This window comes from Pteropus medius, unplaced genomic scaffold (genome assembly GCF_902729225.1).
Source record: "Pteropus medius unplaced genomic scaffold, Ma_sr-lr_union100, whole genome shotgun sequence".
NCBI classification, from domain to species: Eukaryota; Metazoa; Chordata; class Mammalia; order Chiroptera; family Pteropodidae; genus Pteropus; species Pteropus medius.
The window spans coordinates 2,189,054-2,212,096 of NW_024340699.1; the positions used below are offsets into that span (position 1 = coordinate 2,189,054).

General features: G+C 44.1%; 2 protein-coding genes and 1 long non-coding RNA gene across 6 annotated transcripts in view; all 3 read left to right on the forward strand.

Annotated features, from left to right (window-relative positions):
* The window catches only part of ADRA1B (adrenoceptor alpha 1B), an 84,552-nt gene extending 83,778 nt beyond the window's left edge, over positions 1–774 (forward strand). For all 3 annotated transcript variants that reach the window (XM_039877021.1, XM_039877036.1, XM_039877028.1), the window contains one exon: positions 123–774. In XM_039877021.1, the coding sequence (XP_039732955.1) occupies positions 123–727 (605 nt within the window). In that variant the 3' untranslated portion in view covers positions 728–774. The remainder of the gene's footprint in view (positions 1–122) is intronic.
* A 1,020-nt stretch (positions 775–1,794) lies between these two features.
* On the forward strand, positions 1,795–22,372 carry LOC120614274 (uncharacterized). Its single transcript, XR_005655923.1, has 4 exons — positions 1,795–3,713; positions 7,911–7,991; positions 8,858–8,992; positions 22,243–22,372. It is a non-coding gene; the product is annotated as an uncharacterized LOC120614274 (long non-coding RNA).
* A 284-nt stretch (positions 22,373–22,656) lies between these two features.
* The window catches only part of TTC1 (tetratricopeptide repeat domain 1), a 32,157-nt gene continuing 31,770 nt past the window's right edge, over positions 22,657–23,043 (forward strand). The window contains exon 1 of one of the 2 annotated variants that reach the window (XM_039877048.1): positions 22,657–22,850. The gene's annotated coding sequence lies outside the window, so the exon portion shown is untranslated. Of the gene's footprint in view, positions 22,883–23,043 lie in introns of both variants that reach the window. The other variant, XM_039877053.1, reaches the window with a different exon arrangement.

A 23,043-nucleotide genomic window follows, 5' to 3' on the forward strand; every position in this document is an offset into this window, starting at 1 on the left:
GCTAGGGTCCAGGCCTGGCAGCATCCCGCCCTTGGGCAACGTTTAGGGTCGAGAGGGCCCGCCTACTCACGAACTGCTGTCTGTCTTTCTGCCCGCGCCCGCCCCACCCCTCTCCCCTGCAGGCTCCCTGTTCTCCACCCTGAAGCCCCCCGACGCCGTGTTCAAGGTGGTGTTCTGGCTGGGCTACTTCAACAGCTGCCTCAACCCCATCATCTACCCGTGCTCCAGCAAGGAGTTCAAGCGCGCCTTCGTGCGCATCCTCGGGTGCCAGTGCCGCGCCCGCCGCCGCCGCCGCCGCCGCCGCCGCCGCCTGGGCGGCTGCGCCTACACCTACCGGCCGTGGACGCGCGGCGGCTCGCTGGAGCGCTCGCAGTCGCGCAAGGACTCGCTGGACGACAGCGGCAGCTGCCTGAGCGGCAGCCAGCGGACCCTGCCCTCGGCCTCGCCGAGCCCCGGCTACCTGGGCCGCGGCGCGCCGCCGCCCGTCGAGCTGTGCGCCTTCCCGGAGTGGAAGGCGCCCGGCGCCCTCCTGAGCCTGCCGGAGCCCCCGGGCCGCCGCGGCCGCCACGACTCGGGCCCGCTCTTTACCTTCAAGCTCCTGGCCGAACCCGAGAGCCCCGGGACCGACGCGGGTGCCAACAACGGGGGCTGCGAGGCCGCCGCCGACGTGGCCAACGGGCAGCCGGGCTTCAAAACCAACATGCCCCTGGCGCCCGGGCCGTTGTAGGGCCCAGCGCACAGCTTCCTTTCCCTGGGGAGGACCTCACCGTGGGGGGTGGGGGCGGGGAGGGGCGGCGCCGGGGAGACCCAGGCCCGAGGGGAAGGGGAGGGGCGGGGAGAGGGGCAGCTGCTTTTCTGGCAGAGGCATGGGTGCCAGGCACAGCGCGGAGAGCGGGGCCGGGCATGCCAAGAGCCTGGGGGACCAGACGCCGGCCGGGATCACGTCTCTCTCTCTCTGTGTACATATATATATATAAACGCGTCCCTCTGTACATGTATTTAACCGTGGGTACACGTGCGTGTGTCTGTGCGGTGTACGCGTGGTCTGCATGTGTGCGTGTGTGAGGCAGCGGGGGGCCTTGTTTGTCTCGTGACTTCGTACCTCTCAAGCCCTTCCTTGTACTACACTGAACGATGGCACTTTGGCGGGGTTGGAAACAAAGTCAGACATTAAAATGGTCATTTCTCCTGTGCGGCTTTGAGTACTTTGTGAGCAGGGTGGCAGGCGGGGTCTGGAGTTTCCTTTTCCTTAAGCTTCAGGTTTGTCCCTGTCGTCGGTCCTGTGATCAATAGTCGTGCTGTCCCCCCTCCCACTCTTTGTCTGCCTTTGCCGTTACTGCTCCCCAGGGCTAGACCCTGTGGCTAAAAGTGACCCCCTGGACTTGTCCCAAAAGCTTGCCTGCTTTTGACTCGGCAGTGTCTAAATCCTCCCGCTGTGGGCGGCACCGGGCTACGTTTAGCCTGGCCCTGATCCCTAGGACCCCGAGCCTAGCTGGGAGATCCTTGTGGGCCTGTCACCTGAAAGGGGAGAGGACGCAGACAGAGCGATGCGCTGGTCCCTTTCACCTCCTTCCCACATCCCTAGGCCAAACACTCCATTGTTTGTGCCCACAGAAGCTGAAAAGGAAATCCAGACTGCAGAACTTTCTGGATAAGATACAGATCCATGTGACCAAGCAGCACATATGGGCACAAGAACTCTCTTAAACTCTCCTATCTGGCAAACCTGCCTGGGAAAGAAGCACTGAGGGGAAGTCACGCAGAGAGGTGGAGCCTCCCTTGGACAAGGTAACCACATAACCTTGGTTCTTTCTGGTCTCAGGCCTGCTACCAACTACTTCCAGAAAGCCACGTCCCCTCTCTAGGTCTTGGTTTCCCATCTGTGTAATAATGGATTGACTCTAAGGTCTTTTCCGCCTCTGAAAGTCTTCAGGTTGCTAAAAGAATTAAGAACGGGGAACAAAACAGGAAGCATTTTTCTTCCCTGAAATTCTAAAAAGGCATGAGAGGAACATCCCCACCTCAATTCTTTTCTGTTCCTGCTTCGTTTTTTCTAAGTCGAGCGTCATAATTTTTCAAATGAGAAGAGCCTCTTTCAATAATATTAGCACATCCATCTTTTATTATATAGGTGATTGAAACAGAAAATGCTTTAAGTGGGGAGGGGCTGTCATTCTGAAAAATGTAAGGAGTATCAGGCATGGCTGGATCTAGGGGCCTAAACAAGACTTAGCTTACTCACAGGCTCTTACTCCTTCATCTAGCTCCCCCAATCTTTTAGCTCTGTTTATCATTATATGTTGCCCTTGTTTCGTTTCTGCAAATAACTTTCTCATACCATTTTTACAACCTGAACTCCCCACACAAACACAAAAAAGAGAAGATTTCCTAGCAGTTCTGCTAAAAGAGAAAAATAAAAAAGTCCTGGGAATCTAGAGGCTCTGTACTGCAGATCCCTTTAAGATTCTGATGAAGGCTATAGATATTCCTTCCAGAAAAATGCATATAACAAAAATTTACAACGTTTTCGTACAATTTCAGATGACTCACCCTTGTTTAAGATCTGATTAACTAAGCATGATAGCCCAGATCCATAGGTTATTTGAGCTAAACTGGATTTTCAGAATTATCTAGGCTTATCCCCTCATCTTTATAGATGGGAAGACTGAAGCGAATAACTTGGCCACATCACACTAAACTGGACCCAGGTCTGCTGCCTCCCTGTCCAGCACCTTTCACATTCCCTTGTGCTGCCATCCTAGGGATGAGTACATCCTCCACCAGAGCAGGTCTCCTCTTGACCCTATAGAGAAAAAGTCCTAGAGAAAGAGGATCCTGAACCCAATTTCCAGAAACAGTTTTGGGGCAGTCTTCTGAAAACATTTTGTTAGCAACACCAATCTCTCAAACCAGCCTTACACAGAATCCTGATATAGGTACAACCCGGAGTGAAGTGGGGAAAGGAAGACAGAGCCTCGCCCCCTTGACGTCCTTGGCTTCCTCCTCAGCCCCTGCCTCTGGCCTGCCCCAAGCACCCTAGGACTCCATACAATGAGGTTTGAAAACCATTGGTCTAGTGCAAGTGAATAGGACTGGGAGTCAGTGGACCCTGTGTTCAAGTTTGGACTCTATGTGACCTTGAGCAATGCACCTTGCCTCTTCTAGTCTGTTTCCCCATCTGTCAAATGGACACGACCATCATAGCCCACCAGGAAGTGCAAAGGATTCAATGAGATCACTGTGGTATAGAGACTGAATTGTGACTCACTGGGCAGATGCAAGTTATAATTTGGACCTCGGATATCTGAAGCCACAGGCACCAAAGGCATTTTCCCAGCCGCTCAGTTCTGATGACTTCACATATTACTGGTGTTTGGAGGCCACCCAGGCAGTACAGGGAGGCAGTGGCAGCCTCCTGACTTTTTCTAGAAGGAAGGTAGGCCAAGCAGTGGCTCATATCCCCAGAAAGTGCTGGGCTCCAGATCTACCCCCCCAGAGCTTGAATTATGCTGACCTCTCCAGGTCACCTCTCTGTGGTCAAGCCCAGGGAGGGCCTGGAGTTCATCAAGAGTCCTTGGGGCAAACAGATCCTCTCTACTCTGACCTGCAACTGGCAGCACCGCACCCTACTTTATTCTCTCCAGCCCCCAAACACTGTTGGATCATTTGTCACAATTGAGGCCTGTACAGCAATACATCTGCCAACCACAGAGGTAAGTGGTTTGGAAAGATGGAATAGTCAATTCTTCAGATCTAGGCTCAAATCCCACCTCTGCCATTTAGTAGCTGTGTGACTTTGGGCAACTCGTGACATAGATCTAAACCTCAGTTTCCTTAATTATAAAATAAGGATAATAATGGTATCTATTTTGTAGGCAAATTAGGAGGATCAAAAGAGACTGTGAGGGTAAAACAATACCATGCAAGTCATTTGGACATCATCCAAGAAACAGTAGCTATTAGTAGAGGTATTAATTATTCTAGTCTTTACTTTGATATATGAAGTTTAGAAAATCTGAATAAAGAGACAAAACACAGTTGGTGTTATTCATCAGGTTCCAGGGTTTTAGGACTCAGGGTCCACCATAAGAAAGACGTAAGTTTATGACAGTTAAAGAATTCTGTGTCCTAAAGAGGGAAGAAACGTGTTACTCAAAGAGGTGATCAACCCAAGCTGAAAGTACAGTGAAATTTAACAAAAGTTATGAGTTTGTTACACCACAACAGATAACTAGAAAGTAAGGGAAGACCTAAGATTTCTACTTAGACAGTCTGCCCCTGAATTCATGTTCATAGCTGTTCCCCCTAGCACTTAACTGGTGCCCAAAAAGTGTTCATTCTCTCTTGACAGGGCTGATGAAATGCTGGGCAAGATCTGAGGTCTGGCACCTTCTGGCCTTGACTTGCAAAATAGACAGAGGGCATTATAGAAAAGAATAGGAAATGGACTAGGAAGGGATGTGCTTTGTGTTTGATTGTTTTTCCCCCAGCTTTTTTGAGGTATAACTAACAAAAATTGTATATATTGAAGGTTACAATGTGATGCTTTGATATACATATGCATTGTGAACTGAGATTACCACACTCAAACTAATTAACATATCCATCATCTCACTTAGTTACCTTTTATTTTGTGGTGAGAAAATTTAAGATCTACTCTCAGCAAATTCCAACTATAGAAAACAGTGCTATTAACTATAGTCACCATATTGTACTTAGGTCTCCGGAGATTATTCATCCTGCATAACTGAAACTTTGTACTCTTTGATAACTCTCCCCGTTTCCCCTACCCCCAGCCACTGGCACCCACCATTCTACTCTGCTTTTATGAGTCAGTGTTTCTAGCTTCCACAGATGGGTAAGTAAGGTCATGCAGTATTTGTCTTTCTGTGTCTGGCTTATTTCACTTAGTATAATGCCCCCCAACTCCGCCCTCTCTCTGGCCTTGGGCTTTTAGAAAACAAAAGCCAAGAAACCTCACAAGCTTCTGTTTTTCTCTCTATTCACTCCTCACTCATTGAAGCTTTGAGGCACAAAGACTGCTGGCTGCTTGAATGAAAGGAAAGGGGTGGGTGAGGGCAGAAACATGAATGAAAATCACAAAATATCATCCAATCTCACTATCTAAATGTCCAATCGATCCCCATCCAAAGGGTGAATCAGTACGAGATGCTCTGCATGGGATCCTGCACACACCTGAAGGATGAAACTCACTTGATTCAGCCAGGTGTGGAGGGCCCAGTGCACACAGCAAATGCAGCTCCAGGTCACCCCTCACAAGCTCATGAAGAGCAGGATCTGTGAGGAAGCCTCTGCTGCAGCGTTCAGGGTTGAAGCAGCCTGCTTCCTTCCCTTCCCACCTGGTCCTAAGACGAGCTCAGCAGGTTTTTCAGGAAGGCGCTTTTCCACCACAGCAGGATTCCCCCATCCCAACAGGATGGCTCTGCTGCCCAGCCCTGGGCTCTGACCTATCCACCCCGAGCAGGATTTCTCTCTCCTCCACCACTCGGAAACACCTCCTGGGAGATGTCCAGAGGCATCGGATGCCCTGGTGACAAAATCTGAGCCTGACTTAGAAACAGGAGCATTGCGCTTGGAACAAAGCATGGTTTGGGCACTGTGAGCCCTGAAGGGAGGACATGTCCATCAGGCCCCGGAGGGGTTGCAGCTCTGAGAGGCCTGGGACATGGCCCCAATGGAGGCAGCGAGCTCGGGACTTATGAGGAGATTGACCTGTAGTGGTTACACGTGTGGCTACTCTTTCATGCAACTTGCAGGAAGCAGTTATTTACAGAGGTGGTGGGAGAAAAGGAACTCACAGAGGCTCCCAGAAACGTGGGGAGACTTTCTGAGAGGGCCTGAGGTTTGATAGGTGGGGGCTACTCGCCAGAAATATTAGTTATTCATATGATATGACCTAATTTGCACTCTGAGTGCTGGAACTAGGGCTAGTCACCTTTGGGAGGAGGAGGATGCTCAGCTCTTACATCTGAACTAAATAAGAGCTTTTGGTACCAAGAGCTGGACCTGTGGTTCTCAAACTCAGAGAGTAGAAGAACCACTCAGGGGCTTTTTAAAAATACAGACCCACTAAGCCACCTCGGGCTTTTCTCCAGCTGATTTAGTAGGTGGAAGGAAAGCCCAGGAATCTGCATTTTTAGCAATGAGCCAGATGGTTCTTAGACCACATTTTGAGAAGCACTGTACTTCAGCATGCACCTCGTCAGGAAAAGGACCAGGTTTTACCCCCCTAGAGATCCCCTACAGGGCCTACTGTCTCTGGGATCCACTTTGCTAAACACTGAGTTGGAAGAGATGCTTCCTCTCTCCCCGCGGGCCTGATAGCACCAGGTGTGACTCATGCCTGCCCTCTGCCTTAAACCCGGGATAGCCTCAGAGAAAGGAACCCTCTCATCTGGCCCTGACGTCCCCTACTGTTGACATCCTCATTCCTGCCTCCATCGAGGAAGGAGCCAGGCCTGGGGTTACAAGGGTGGTGGTTGGTGTAAGAAGCTCAGGAAGCCTGTTTTCATGCCTTTTAAATCACACCGGCGGTTTTCATGCCGTTTAAATCACACCGGCGGTTTCAATTTCCTCCTTTAGCAGGTTCATACATATCTGGCGTTAGGTTTCTGTTTTCTTCCACTGCCCGGAGCTCTGATCGCCGATCCCCGAGTGGGGGCGCAGTGGGCGTCCAGGTGCGGGGGGTCTTTCTTGCCCGCGTAGCGTGCGGGCACCGCGGCGTCTCCGGCTGTGCACAGCAAAGACGAAGCCTGCCGGGGCTGCTCCTCGCCGCCCGGAGCCCGACATCCTTCCTCGGTACGTGCAGAGACTGGGAAACAGTTCTTTAGACACTGCAGTGACCGAGACCGTTCCACGTCCCCTTCCCCTGAGCAGGTGCTCGGAGTGGGGCAAGCTCGGCGTTGAGGCGGACCCGGGCGCCACCTGCTGGCCAACGCACCTAGGTGATAGACGTGTTAAGGAGCAAAGTTGTTTTGCAATTCAGCCGGCGCTGCTCTGCCTGCTTCCTCTGAACCCCACACTGGTGTTTCAGCTGCAGCCAGACTTCTAGAAACCTGGGTTAGAGATGCTTAACTTGGGGCTATGTGTTGGCTTCAGGGGATCTGGGACCCCCTAAAATATTATGCAGAATGTAGCGCCTCTACATTGTTCTGGAAGGGGTGTATAGATTTCATGAGTCTACTATTTTTATGACCTGTGGACCATGTGCCAAGCAACATGCAAGCTATTGGTGATAAGTGGTGACCAGACAGACATGTCCCTTCTTCTTCATGGACCTTGCATGAGGCCAAATAATGGCCTCCAAATATGTCCACCTCCTAATTCCCAGACTTGTAAATGTTACCCTATATAGCAAAAGGGACTTTATGGATGTGATCAAGTTAAAGATCTTGAAATGAGGAGATTATGATGGATTATCCTGGTGGACTCAATATAATCACAAGAGTCATTATAATAAGAGGAACACAGGAGTCAGAGACAGACAGAAGGCAATGTGACGACAGACAGGAAAAGATGGAAATAAAGACGTTTTAAGATACTGCATTGCTGACTTTGGAGATAGGGGAAGGGGGACGTGAGCCAAAAAATATAGGCAGCCTCTAGAAGCTGGAAAAGACAAGGAAACAGATTCTCCCCTAGAGCTGCCAGGAGGAACTGCTGTCACCTTGACTTTGACCCAGTGAAACTGTTTTCAGGCTTCCAACCTCCAGAACTGTAAGTGAATACATTTGTGTTGTTTTATGCCACTTAATTTGTAGTGATTTGTTTCAGCAGCAACAGGAAACTATTATACAAGTTAGCAGACCCTAAAAGTGGTAAGAGACCCCATACCCACAGTCCTTTTCAGTGCTGAATATCTCTATATCACTGGCCCTCCTCATCTCCAGGAGGTGACAGATCAAAGAGACAGAAAATGCACCTAACACTGAGGAAGTGGGTTTACTGAACTTCTCCCCTGTGCTGGCGTGGTGAGTCTACGTCTAAGTCCCCTTTCTGGAGAGCTTTGGGGCTAGTGGGGAAGATAAAATTCAGATTGCATTTTTCAACCTGGGCTATATAGAGATGTGCCAGGGACTCCGCAAAGCTATAGGGTAAATGAGGGGCATTTGCTCGAGATCAGTTTTACTGGATGAGACAAGATTTAACACATTTTTAATTCAGGCATACCTCAGCGATATTGCAAGTTTGGTTCCAGACCACCTCAATAAAGTGAGTATCACAATAAACGGAGCTGTAATCTTTTTGCTGGTGGAGGGTCTTGCCTTCGATTTGTAAAAAATACAACACCTGTGAAGGGCAGTAAAGCCAAGCACAAGGCATGCCTGCATAAAACTAGAATTTTAAGATAAAACAAGGGCTTCAATGAGATTTTCCTCTCCCTATATCCCCTTGCAGTTGTGCCTTCCAGATATTCTAAGTTATGCTTCCGCTCTCCCCTGCCATTGGTGACATTTTGGTGAGATAATCTAAAAAGCTCCAGATTATGAAACAGGTGACATTGAACAAGCAGTGCAATGTGCAGCCAGGTGAGGCAGGAGCATCCGGGAAGACTGCTGAAGAGGGGGGACTGCAGCCCACCTAGAAGGATTTGGAAAGGCGAAGTGGAGGGGAAGGGCGGGCAGGAACACAGCGGAGCCGGTTGGCCACTGGGTCAGTAGGAAAAGATGTTCTGGAGGCCTCTGAAAACACAGCAGGAAATATTTTTTAAATTGATAATCTTTTGGGAATATGGAGATGAAGGCAAGCTCACATAGTGCTGGGATATGGTGCGAGCTAGCGCAGACATTTTAGAAGGCAACATCTAAAACATTTTAAATGAACATTCCTTCTGCAGAGCACTCGTGGGCCTCTGGCCCACAGAGACACACCTATGGGTGCATGAAGATGTACAAGGATGCTTACTGCAGCATTGTCTGTAGAAGGGGAAAACATAGACTGCGTGACTGTCCATCCAGAGAGAAATGCTAAAGTAAGTTGTGCACATCCATGCTGTGAAAAATGTGCAGTGGTTAGAAAGAATGAGGTCACTCCGTATGTAGTGATGTGGAAACATCTCTAAAATGTGGTGGACACTATGGAAAAGGCAGATTACCTGACCACACATATAGTTTCGTTCCATGTAGACATATTTTCAAAGTATTCATTTGTGTGAGTCCCAGAGGAACAGGGTGAGAGTACCAGGAAGGTAGAGAGGAGAGGGAACGTTTTTCTCTTTTTATTTCATGTATTTCCTATCTCCCGGTTTTTGGATTTTTTACACAGATAATATATTCCTAAAGTACGCAAGTAACAGGTTTTTTAATTGTGATAATATACACATAACATAAAATTTACCATCATAAACATTTTAAGCATACAGTTCAATAGCATTAAATATATTCACATTTTACATTGTTGCATAACCAACCTCCAGAATGTTTTCATCTTGCAAAACTGGAATGCTGTACCCATTAAATCACGACACCTCATCCACCCTCCACCTCCCCACCCTGCCCCTGGCAACCACTGTCTACTTTCTGTTTCTATGAGTTTGACTACTCTAGCTGCCTCATATATGGTATTTTTGTCTTTTTTGTGACTGGATTATTTCACCTAACACAAAGTCCTCAAGGTTCATCCATGTTGTAGCATGTGGCAGGATTTCCTTCCTTTCTAAGACTGAAAAATATTCCATTGTATGTATATACCACGTTTTGTTTATCCATTCTTTTGTTGATGGATATTTGGATTGCTTCCACCTTTTGACTTTTCTGAATAGTGCCACTATTGAACGTGAGTGTAAAAATATCCCTTCGAGAGCCTGCTCTCAATTCTTTGAGTCCGATACCCAGAACTGGAATTGCTGAATCATATGGTAATTCTATGTTTAAGTATTTAAGGAACTGCCATACTGTTTTCCATAGTGGCCGTGCCATTTCACATTCCCATCCACAGTGCAAAGAGTTCCAATTTCTCCACATCCTCACCAGCACTTGTTATTTCCTGATGTTATTATTATTTTTTTTTGTAGTAACCATCCGAATGGGTGTGAGATGATATCTTATTGTGGCTTTGATTTACATTTCCCTAATAACTAATAATATGGAACATTTTTTTTCATGTGTTTATTTGCCTTCTGTACATCTTTGGTCACATGTCTAAATCTTTTGCTCATTTTTATTGTTTGTATTAATCTCATTGAGTTGTTAAAGTTCTCTATTTCAGGTCCAATTCTTTTGACATCTCTGCAAGTATTTTCTCCCAGTTTATGTCTTGTCTTTTCATTTCTTTAACAGTGTCTTTTGTAGAACAGATATATATAATTTTAATGAACTGTAAGTTATCAATTTTTAATTTTATAGTTCATGCTTTTTATTGCCCTATAAGTAATTTTTTAATTTAAGAAGACAGCAAACCCTGCAGATAAGGCTACTTACTCCATTAGGCTTGTGGGGAGGAATAGTTGGTCTTTGAGCTAAGGAATGAAGAGAAAGAAAATTGATGCAGGCCATCACTGAGAAGGCAAGAGACAGTTGCTCCAAGTTCAAGCCACTTCCAAGGCCTTATTGGCTGGCTCTGTTCTGTGAGCAGAGAGTAGGTGGAGCTCTCCCGTAGAATCAAATAATGACATGAATAAATATATAACTGCAGACGGGGGTAAGCGCTATGGAGGAGAGATGCACCATGCTCTGAGAGCTGATAACCAGGCCTCTGGCCTAGTTGGGGGTGATGGGGGCAGGAAGGGTGGCTTTTCTGAGGTGATAGAGCTGGAGCTGAGTTTCATATGGGTGGGAGGGAGCATTCCAGGCAATGGGAACAGGGTCTCGCAAGAAGATGCTTTCTGAAAGGCCATTGTGGATGGTGCTGATCGAAAGGCTGGCAGGGGCCAGGCCATGCAGGGTCTTGTGGGCTTTGGATATGTCTTCACCTTCATCCTAAGAAATTGAGAGCAAAAAGGTAGGTGACGTGATCAGATGTGCATTTTGGAAAGATTAATCTGGCTACTGGTTAGAGAATGGATTAGAGAAGGAATGGAGAGTTTGTTAACCCTCCTCGCTAAGATGACTGTAATTTAAAACAACAAAAATGAAACAGAAAAAAAAAACGGAAAATAACAGGTTTTGGAGATATTGAGGAGAAATCGAAAACCTTGAACATTGTTGGTGGGAATGTAAAATGGTGCAGCCCCTACGGAAAACAGGCTGGCAGTTCCTCAATAAGTTAAACCTAAAATGACCATGTGACCCAGCAATTCCACTCCCAGGTACATTCTCCAAAGAACTGAAAACAGGAACTCAAATGAAAACATGCTACAACATAGACGAACCTTGAAAACATCATGCTGAGCGAAAGAAGCCAGACACATATTGTATGATCATATTGTATGATTCCATTTATGTGAATTATCTAGAGTCAGCAAATCCATAGAGACAAAAAGCAGATTAGTGGTTGCCAGGGCTGAGAGGAGGGGCCGTGGGGAGGGGTGATAATGGGTCCACAGTTTCTTTGCGGGTGACAACAATGTTCTGAAACTAGACAGCAGTGATGGTCGTGCAACATTTTGAATGTACTAAATGTCACTGATAGTGACTTTTATGTTATGTGTATTTTACTACAATGAAAAATTTAAAAGACAGTTTGTCCTCATCTCCCCTATGTGTGGCCCTAGTTCCTTCCTTTATGCTAGAAGGAGGTTGATCTCATCGTGCCCTTCTGATCCTAATTTTTTAAGATGCTGTAACTGCTCAGGTAGTGTTCTTTGCCCTCTGCCTACCTGTAGGATGATTTAACTGAACCACTGCATAGGCAACAATACTGAACTGTAAAATGAGAAAGTACTCTCTTTTGTCTTTTTTACTCCTTGTGATTATATCAGGTCAAAAGTCTCACTTTGGTGCTAGTAAATCTCTTAACACTTGCCAATCTCTCTCTTTTATATATACTTAAGTAAAGTGATACTAGACCTCAGGCTCAGAGCCTTAGGCAGGCAATCTCAGAGCTCAAAGTTAATAATACTGGTTTTTTTTTTGTTTGTTTTCATTGTATTTACTTTTACCGAAAACTCTTCAGAGCAAGTGGCACTGGTACTTTATGTTGATGGCAGAAAATTTTCCTTTTACTATAAATTTTATTAAATGAAAAAGGTTGAAATTATTTTAAATGTATGTCAATAGTAGAGAACCACAGAAATAGCAAAGATTATGTTGTGGGTATGCTAATGACTGAAGTTTGGGGAAACAGCACACTGTTCAATTATTGCTGTTACTTCTTGGGAGCTATAGCCCAGAAAACTTTGAGAAATTATAGGCTACAGACAAAGTTCTGGCTAAGAACTCAGACCGTCCCAGCCCTTGGGCACCTTGCCCTGTCACTGTGTCCCTGTAATGGAACTGGGAAGCTTACGGTTTAGAAATTAAAGCTGAGGAGAAAGGAGCTGGCTTCTGGTCCAAGGCCTTTTGGGATGACCCTGCAGGCAGTTGGGGATTTACTGTGACTCCATCCCAGAACTCCCTGCAGGGGAAAGGATGGACAGACAACAAAAAGAATGCCTGGTCAATCTCACAGCCTCCCAAATCCCACCTCATCCTCCAGAAGGGGGCACATTGGCCACCCTGAGCTAAGGAATTGCAAAAGCTGACTGACTCCTTGGTAAAAGGAGGAAAGAAAAACAGAGAGGTTAAGCACAGTGTAATGTTTTGATAAATTGTCTTGCTCCTGTACTCCCATAATTAAATCAGCGTATTAGTCAGCTCAGGCTGCCGTAACAAAATGCCACGGGTTGGGTGACTTAAAGAATAAAAATTAATTTTCTCTCAGTTCTGGAGGCTGATCAAGATGTCAGCATGGCTAGTTCCTACAAGGCCTCTCTCACTGGCTTGCAGGTGGCCACCTCCTCACTGTGTCCTCACATGGCCTTTTCTCTGGGAGAGTGTATCCCTGGTGCCTCTTCCTCTTCTTGTAAGGACATCGGTCCTGTTAGGTTAGAGCCCTATCCTTATGATGTCCTATAACCTCCATAACCTTCTTATAGGCTCTGTCTCCAAATACAGTCACATGGGGAGTTAGGGCCTTAACATATGATTTGGGAGGGAGACACAATTCAGTCCACGACAGTCAGAGTATGGACATCTTCTGGCAGGATAGGATACACAGCACATTGTTGTTAAAATCATATCTGGGGAGTGGTACTGAGTTCCAAGTTAGTCCTGTTTTTCTACCTGAATTTTTAAATAGTGTTATTTTAAAAGATGATGATGATGATACAGGGTATTAACTGGAAGGGGGGCCACATTTCAGCCTGCCCAGTACATCTACCTAAGCCAACCATCCCTGAGTTTTGAGTCATGTGCCTCACTTCTAGGCCCCCAGGAAGCCTAGTTTGCAGGCATTAGCATGCCAAGTGGTCCCCAATCCCCCGGTGATAAGGAAAAGAAAATGCCTCGGTGGGGAAATAGCACTGTCCTGTGACAAGGCCGTAGGCCAGACGTATCCTTAGGAACTTCTACTGTCCTTACCCCTTGGCCCCTCCTAAGGCCTGTGGGGCTTAGGTACACCCTGCACCACCCCCAAGGGTCCCCAGCTTTGATGGCAGAGGGTCCAACAGAGTGGCCACTGGAGCAGGGAGCAGGCTGAGGGGCCTTTGGAGTCCGAAGGTCCTTCGCAGCCCCCCCGCAACCTCTCCAGCCACTTCTCACCCCATACTCTTCCCGTGAAGGCAGCATTGCTGGCAGAAATAACATGTCGGAGGCTTATGCAAAAAATCTGAGGAACAAATGAGAAGTTTCTTTAGTCCTTGGATTTATATAAACCTCCTAATTGCCTCCCTGTCTGTGGTCTTTAGCCACTAATTATTAGGTGTCCTGTCTCTGTCAGCATTTTCATAAACTGTTCCTTTCCGTGAGACATGATAAGCATTTAATCAAGGCTGAATTGGAGTGGAGGCATGTGTACCAGAGCTGAGGCCAGAGCAGGCTGGGGTCAGGGGAAGGAATTTTGAGGCTGCATGTGAGGTTTTGAACTGTGAGCCAACATGGTAGAAAGTGCACTGAGCTGCAATGCACTGAAACAATATAATAACAGCTGCTTTTCAATGTGCCAGGCACTACATTAAGTCCTTTGTATCCTCTAAGTCTTGCCATTTAAAAAACCTTAAATGCTGCTCTTATATATGAAAAGCTCAGAGAAGGTCAGTCGCCCAGCCAGGAAGAGGTGTATGTCAGTCAAGGAGTGAGTTTGGCTGCACATAACAGAACACAAGTAACAGTGGCTTGGACGAGGCAGAAGATTTTCTTTTCTGTCACGTCAGAAGCCTAAAGGTAGGCAGCCCAGGGATAGTGTAGCAGCTCTGTAGTGTCAAGAAAGACCAATGTCCCTTCTAATGTTTGCCCACCCATCTTTCTTAAGTGGCCATAAGGTCCCTCTTCCAGGCAGGAAGAGGAAAGGGACAAGGGCAAAAGGCACATACAGCTGACTCCATCCCCCTTTTAAGGAGATTTCTAGAAAGTCCCATCTATGTGCTTCTACTGTGTCTGCGGGGTGACTGCTGTGTGCCTGACATTGGATTAAGCATTTGCACGTATTATTGCATGTATCTTTCATAACAGCCCTTTAGGGAAGGTCTTTTCAACCCCTGAGTTCTAGTTTAATCTCTGCTATTATCCATCTAAGTAATCCTAGATAAATCAATTTGCCTCTCTGCCCTCAGGTCCCTCATTTGTTTTATGAGGGAATGAACGAGGTAAAGAGCTCTTAACTTGGGGTCTGCAGACCTCTGTGAGGCCGTGGATAAAATTCAAGGGGCAGGGTCATGAATTTGGATGGGGAGAAATATTGTATTCTTATTTTCACTAACCTCTAATCGAAGTGTAGCATTTCCTTCTCTTATGAATGTAGGTAACCATAATATTAGCAGAATCTGTGATTTTTTTCACCAAAAATATCTCAGTTTTTTTATAGTTTACTATAGTTGTTCAGATATGTTAAAGTATTGTTTTTGCTCATGCCTACCTCAAAATTATGGTAGTTATTACATCTACCATATTTAATGTGATTATACATATATCTCACAAATAGGAACTTATTTCAATATAATTTATTTTCTTTATAAACCTATATGCTTTGTCTTGTGCACTAAAAAACATTTCTCTAAGAAGGAATACGTTTCAGCGAACTGCCAAAGGAGCCCATGGAACAAATGAGACAAACTCTTGGGCTATGAGATCCCTTTGCCCCTCTGGCTGTCGATGAAACTCTGCCACTAGCTCTCATGGTTATCCTGAGCAAGTCCCTTCATCTCTCAATTTCCCCCAGCTCTCAGTTTTCTCTTCTGAAAAATGGGAATAATGCATGCTTTGTCTAGCTCAGAGCTGCTAGGAAACCAAAGTAATCTATGTTAAGCACTCTCAAATGCAGAGCTTACGCATATTCAATTACAAAGCGTCGGCCTCTGAAGTTCTAAAGTAAATGCTGAGTTTTATTAAGTTATTCAACTTTAGTCCCGTTTCCCAGAAATGCTGATGTTTTCCTATCCCCTCCTGCTGTGTGACCCATTTCCTAACAAGCCACAGACTGGTAGCGGTCCAGCTCCAGGGGTTGGAGACCCCTGCCTTAAAGGGAGCCTGGGAGGATTCCGTGAGGGGAATGACAGATGAAAATGTTTAGCACAGTGCTTGACACCCAACTGGCTTCTTTTTCTTCTGACTCATACCCTTGCCACCTGCTGGACCAAAACTGGCCCACTGCCTAACCTTGCAAAGATTTGTACATCACGAACACGATGCTTTATACTTTAAAATAGGCATCGACATTTAATATAGAAAAGCGAAGGTTGGAAGTATGTTCCCTAATTCAGACTAAATTGCTCTGTCCAGCTGATGAGTCCCAGGGTAAAAAATGTGCTAGCTCAGTCATTCCATTTGTGGTTGGGGCACGAATTTCCTTTCTTGGTCCCAAGGTTGAGGGCAAGGGGGGTTGGGTAGCCAGGCTAGGGGTGCAGATGCTTGTCCTGGCAGTCCTCTGGATGACTGCTCCAAGGCTGTCCGTCTCCATTTTATATAGGAACTTCATCCATCCATCACCAACCTTAAAGGTCTTGTCTTTAACCAGGCTCTCAGCCATTTGCTTGACACTGAAAAACTGCTGAGTTTTCCTGCCAAGAATACAGCTATCTGTGTTTTCATAGATATAGATCACCTTCAAAGGCCACGTCTGCTTTCTGCAGTTAAGGTTACCACATCTGCCCACCTCTTTTGTTCTTTAGAAAAACATAGACCTTGTAGTTAGACCTGGCTTTATGTCCTTGATCTGTTCTAATAGCTGCGTGACCTTGGAGAAAACTGAGCCTCGGTCTTATCATAATTTGTAATAATACTTACTGGTGTCATCTATGTATACAACAGTTGAATTCCTGTTGTGCGCCAGACACTGTGCTAGGCTCTAGGATTTCACAGCAAAGAAGACAGACAACATTTCGATCCTTGTGGCCCTTATATTCCAGTAGAAGGAATTGTAATAACTCAGTACATAAATACTCAAGATTGCTATAGATGTGATGAATGACATAAAGGAGATGTACAGAGTGAAATAATAGAGTAAGCTACTAACGTGATATTGAGACGAGACCTGAAGAATGAGCAAACCACGGCCAGGGCTGTTAACAGCGTGAGGCAGAGGTCTGGAAATGGAGGAAACATTGTTTTAGGAACAGACAGTAGCAAAGCATCCAAGAGGGAAAGTGGTCCAAGATGAGGTCAGACAGGTGGGCAGAGACCAGACCACATGTGCCTATGGGTCACGATAAGGAATTTTAGATTTTATTCTAATCAGAGTGAAAAGCCAATGAAAACAGTAAAGACGTGTACAGAATTCATGTTTGAAAAAGATCCGGCCAGTTACTGAATGGTGAAAGGATTACAGGAAACAAGACTGAATGCAGGGATGCCAGTGTTGTTGTAAAGATTACCTGCAATTACAAATGCGAAGTAATGAATACGACCCTGGTCACATGTAAGTTCTCTGTGAATGTTCGTTAGCTGTTGTTCTAGAAAGTCTAAGCCTGTCCCATCTCATACAGCAGATGCCAGCTTCATCTGGCTGTTGAGCATTTGAAACATGGCAAGTTGCAACCATGGACTTAAATTTCTAGTTTATTTTCATTTTAAACTAAATTTATATTTAAAAACAAATATTTGATTCAGTCTTTTAAAAGTATATTTCAAAAAACTTGAATATATGAATCTACTTTTTTAACTATACATTTTATGAAATTTGAGTACAGATTCAGGTCTTTTTGGTGAAAGTTTAAAGTCCAAGGTGAGACGTGGTGTAATAGTAGTATACGCACATGATCCCAGAGGCTTGATATGAAAAAGAAAATGTAAAATATTCTATTAATGATTTTTATATTGATTACCTGTTTAAATGATAATATTTTGGACATACTTGGTTAAATAAAATATTATTTATATTAATTTCACTCCTTTTACTGTTTGTAATGCTGCTACTAGAGAATTTAAAATTGCGTATGTGGCACATATCGTATTGCTATTAGACATGCTGATCTAGGGAAAACGGAAATCTAGACGTTTAAATGCACAGAATGTTACCTCTTGGTTATGTCTCCTATCAGAAATCTCAATTTGAAGATTGGAAATGGGAAAGTATAAAGAAAAATAGCATCTTTTAGGACACTATAGGAATACTGACTTTACATCTTTTAAGCATTTTTCATACATCTCATTCCTCAAGGAATTCTTCAGCATCCCTGACTATTCCTGGATACTGGACCTGCTTTGGCAAGTTCAGCCACCCCAACTCTAAGAGAAGGCAGAGAATACATCCCAGAGTGCAAAAGCTTTATTCTCAAAGCCAGGCTCAGTAAGCCTCGCGGTATTAATACATCCACTTTGGGCACAGAAAGGACTGAGTCAGCCTCGCATAGATTTATTAAATCTCTAGCTCCAGGGAGCGTAAATGCACAGAGCCTCCCAAAAGTTTACCACATTGTATGCATAATAAGTCACTGGGGAGGCAGAGGTGATTTCTATCTCTGCTTGCAAATTCTGCACAAAGTAATTTATTTTAAGTTAAAGTTTATGCCAGATCTGTACAGAGTAGTTTAGGTTTGTTATCTCATTTAAGCTCATGAAACCTTCTGAGGTAGGTATCAAGGTACAGTGACTTGTCCAAGATCAGGTCACACAGCTGCTAAGAGGCAGAGCAGGGATTCAAAACCAAGCAGTCTGACCACAGAACCTACACTCTCAGTCACCATGCTGGACAGCCATCCTGTTGTCTCAAAGGACCACCCGTGAGTATAAGGCTCCTTCTCTTGTTTCCTCCATTATTTCCTGCCATGCTCACCTCTCCCTAGTCCAGCTCAGAACTGGCCACAGACCAAGTGGGCAGCTCCTTACCGATTGAGGGATAGGCATGTGCCACCAAGAAATCACCCAGCTGTACCCCCAGAAAAAAAAACAAAGAGAAAATGGTTTCTTTGCTCTCTCTTGATTTATTGCTATACCCACCACAAGATCTAGAATGATGCCTAGCATTCATTCATTCTTCATTCATTCATGTTCAGCTTTCATTCTTTCAATAAATCTGGTGCTCTGTCCCGTCTGGGGTGTGTGAATGAAAGCTTCGTAAATATTATCACTATTAATAATACTATTTATTATCATTAGTAACACTGGTAACAATCACATTACCATTACTTTGATAATTGATCATAATAGTAGTAACACTGTGGGGCCTTCATTAAAATAATAGTTACAATAACAGCAAATGTTTATTGAGCACTTATTGTGCTAAGAACTGTTGATAGTAAACTTATTTTTTTTTCTTTCTCAAGCACTTCACTTTCTGTGTTTTAGATAAGCCATGACACCGTTTAATTCTTACAACAATCCTATAGAGTAATTCTAGTAGTCTCTAAATCTCTTTATGCAATTCATCAGAGCACTGAATTACCATAAATTCTGGAAAGAGGAGTCTTCATCCATGTGATAACAGGATGTTCACAGACCCCTTACCAATGTAAACAAGACACATGGTCTTGGCCTTGGGAAAATAACAACAGAACTGCCCTCTAGAGGAGAATCCTTTCTTTTCCTCTTACAGAGTGCCTGTAAGCACTAAGAGGCAAAATCTCCGTGGTTCAAGGAACTAATTGGTCAGCTTCCAGCTGTAGAAATTTGTGTCTTGCTTTGTGCTCTACACTTCAGCAACATCCAGCTACTTATTGTTAAAATCAAAATCAAATGGAGACCAGCCTTGAAGATTCCTTGAGCAGACAAAACCAGTTTAGTCATTAATTTAGCTTATTGCTAATCACTGAGAAGAGTAAACAGTCACTGCCTTCTCACCGTGTAGGCTGCTTTATAACAGTGTACCCCGAGCCTCATTCTGTTCTGGTTTCAGTGCTCCCAGGTTGCAAGCTGTCTTCTGGGTGTGTGCACCGTACATTTTTACTAGTTACTACTTCAGTGATTCATGGTTTTTACTTTGGCTGTTTCTGAACCTTTGACATTTCATGACACATGACCCAAAGAAGATGAACCCTTGCACTCCCAAGGCCAGTAAGCAAACCAGGTGCTGGTACCCACGGAGCCCTTTTTGCTCACTACTCTCTTACCAACGTGGAGTTCTTGGGTGAGTCTCCCTTGGCTCTCTGTGCCTTCTGAGCTCTCCAACTTTATTGCGCATACTAGCTTTCTGTTTCTGTTTTGTTTTCTGGTGTCTGTTTCTATTGAAGTTTCTAGGCAAGTCACCCATCCTGCTCGAAAGAGGGGAGACATGATTCCTAGTGTTTTGGAATAGCTGTTGGAAAACAGGGCCCCTCATCGATAAATGGTTTTAGGGTCTCCAAATGCAAGATACGTTCCACCCTGTTTTTGGACCAGGATGTTGTGCCTTTTTGGAAAAATGTGTGAATTTCAGGATAATTTGGAATTGTAATGGCAATTCTGGGCAAACTTTGTTTTAGATAAGTCCGTCTTACGGGTCACTCTTGTAAAGAGACTCTCAAACCCCTGGGAGATAATGGAATGTATTATTTGGTATGCAGAAGCTTCTTAAAGACTAAACGACTCCAAAAACAGCACTAAAAAGATCCTTACCACACAAATAAATATCTTCAGTAAAAGACTCTGGGCATCTGAGCAGGTAGTCTTAGTCCATCAGCCAGAAACACAATTTGGATCTAACTATTCTTTTAAGTTTGGTACCTGAGACATGACTAAAATTTTTCAAAGATCTCTGTCTGCCTGTATATTTATGTGTGTCTATGTATGCTGTTATAGACATGTGATATTTTTCTACCTTGGAATATATATATATTACCAAAATTAATTTGTAAAAAACTCTATTGATTTAAAGACAAACAGGCACTATATAAATTAAGTATACTCTCGGAAATATAAAAACTAACCTCCATGTTTTTCAAGTTCACATGATCTGGGATAATCTGCTAAATAAAAGGCAGCTTTAAGTTTGTCAGTTTAATAAAAACAGGCATTTCTTCAGAGTTGTCAGAAGTGAGTGTAATGCAAGTAAATGCACAACTTTCTCTACCTGGGTTTACTGATGAAATAAGTTCAGGCCGTATCTGTTACAAAACTTGTCAATGAGAAAAATAACTTGAGATGATGAGCTATTTAATGTCTAATTCAAGCATAATTGTTGAAAGCAAGTAATGTAAATAAATGTAAATAAGATAAACGTTTATACTAAGTTAAACTAAATCATAAATATTTAGTGATTATCTAAATCATTTCCAAATAAGAATAACATTCTGCAAAATGCTCCTGGTATTTTCATGACGTCTTTCAGCCTCCCCCGTGTTCTTCCTCTTAATGAACTATTCCTCTTTCAACAGCCTAACTCGAATACAGGCATACCTTGTTTTATCGCACATCACAGGTGTTGTGGTTTTTTTACAAATTGAAGGCAAGACCCGCCACCAGTAAAAAGATTCTAACTTGCTTTATTGAGGTACTCTGAAACCGAACCCACAGTATCTCTGAGGTATGTCTGTGTCTTATTAGTGAAGACCTACCAACCTGGACCAATTGGATATTGCTTCTTCTTGCTATAAAGAGAAAGGATTTCTGCCTTTAAGGCTCAGTAGTTTCTTTTTCTTTCTCACTCCCCACCAGCCTGTGAGCTCCTGAGCTGGGGTGACCAGGGACTGTGTCTTATTTGGTTTCCAGTACTCAGCTACTGTCATAAGGCCTGTCACATGTTATTGTCTCCAACATTCATTAAACACTATGTGCAAAGACCTGTGCTCCTTCTAGATTACATCACTGCTTTTTCCCAATAAACTTGAAAGGGAGGTACCATTGTTACTCATCCCAATTTCTACATATGAGGTAAATTTATATATCAAAGTTCAGAAGCATTGAGTGATTTGCCCCAAAGTTACACAGCTAATCAAGTGGCAGAGCTAGGATTAGAATTCAAATAAATAATCCACCTAAATCATTTCTCACAGTATATATAACCTGATAAGCACATAATAAATGTTAGCTACTAGAATTATCACCCAAAGTCGAACAACTAGTAAAGTAAAAAAGCTGATGTTGTGACTTGAGTTTATTATTTATGTTGCTGCAAAATTCACAGCTTTTCTATTACACTAAGATTTAATTAATAGGACTTCTTACAGGTCATAAGAGACCTAACCACTTACATTTTTGAAGTTATTGCTGTATTTAAAAAATACTAAAAGGTTTCAAAATTTTTCATATATTTTCAATGTTTACTTTTACTATTTTAAAGGTTTTGACTTACACAAAAATACAACTGTATGCATAACCTCATTTACACATAAATTCAAAAAAGAAGTTTGATATACTTCCTAAAGTCTCTCCAGCTATCTGGGAAATAGGTTCTGTGAAGTACAGAAAACTAATTAATACCCTGCTGTCATTACTGGTTACCTGTCTGGATACCTTAAGGGATATCTCAATTCTGTATTCCCAGCACAATGCCTGGGGTCTAATAAACATTTAATAAACATTTCTTGAATGAATGGATAGGGCAACAATTTGCTTTGGGTTCCAGGACCTCTTAATATTCTTAAATATTATTGAGGACCACAAAACGCTTTTGTTTATGTGGGTTATGCCTATCAATATCTACTGTATTAGAAATTAGAATTTAAATAACTCATTTAAGATAATAGACCCATTATATGCTAATATATTTTTTATGAATAACTGTTTTCCAAAACAAAAGATATATACTGAGAAGAGTGGCACTGTTTTTTACATTTCGCAAATCTGGCGTACTAGAAGACAGCTGGATTCTCATAGCTCCTGCACGCAATTGATTGTGCTATCACATGACACAGAGCCTCTGGAAAACTCTACGGAACGTTCAGGAGAGAGGAGTACGGAAAAGGCAAATAACGACTTAGTATTATTATGAAAATTATTTTGATCTAGCGGTGAACCCCTTGAAAGGCACACTTTGAGAATCATTAGAGGGAAATATTTATTTTTGGACAAGACTTATGCTTCAGGATTCTTCTATACATTGCTAGCATGAGAGAAGTCAGAGTTAAGGAATAAAAGAAACACCATAGAGACAGCCTTTCTCTTTTCATTCTTCCTGTATGCCAAAGCGGAGGCTGGCCGTAACCCAAGACAGCAACCGTCACCCGTATTTCAGTCCGTACAATGACGTCACACAGCGCCAGCGACGCCCTCCGAGGGTCCACTACATTTCCCAGGATGCTTTGCCAACAGCGACGCCATTGGTCGGCGCCGACGGAAGTGCACATCACTGAACGGAAGTAAAGGATCTCCGGCTAGGAAGGTGAAGAAGACACGGTCTGTGAAGCTGTGAGTAGCCACTTGGGTCCATCTCGTTGACGGTGAGGGACGTAGCCAGGGCACGAACTGTTGGGAAGCGTTGGGTGGCCGCTTCTTAATCCTGGGCTTCCAATTCCCACGTTCTTCCAGTAGACTTGGGAGCGGAGAGAAACAAAACATTGCTGTGGAGGCGATGTCTCCGTACTAGGATCTTGCTATTTTA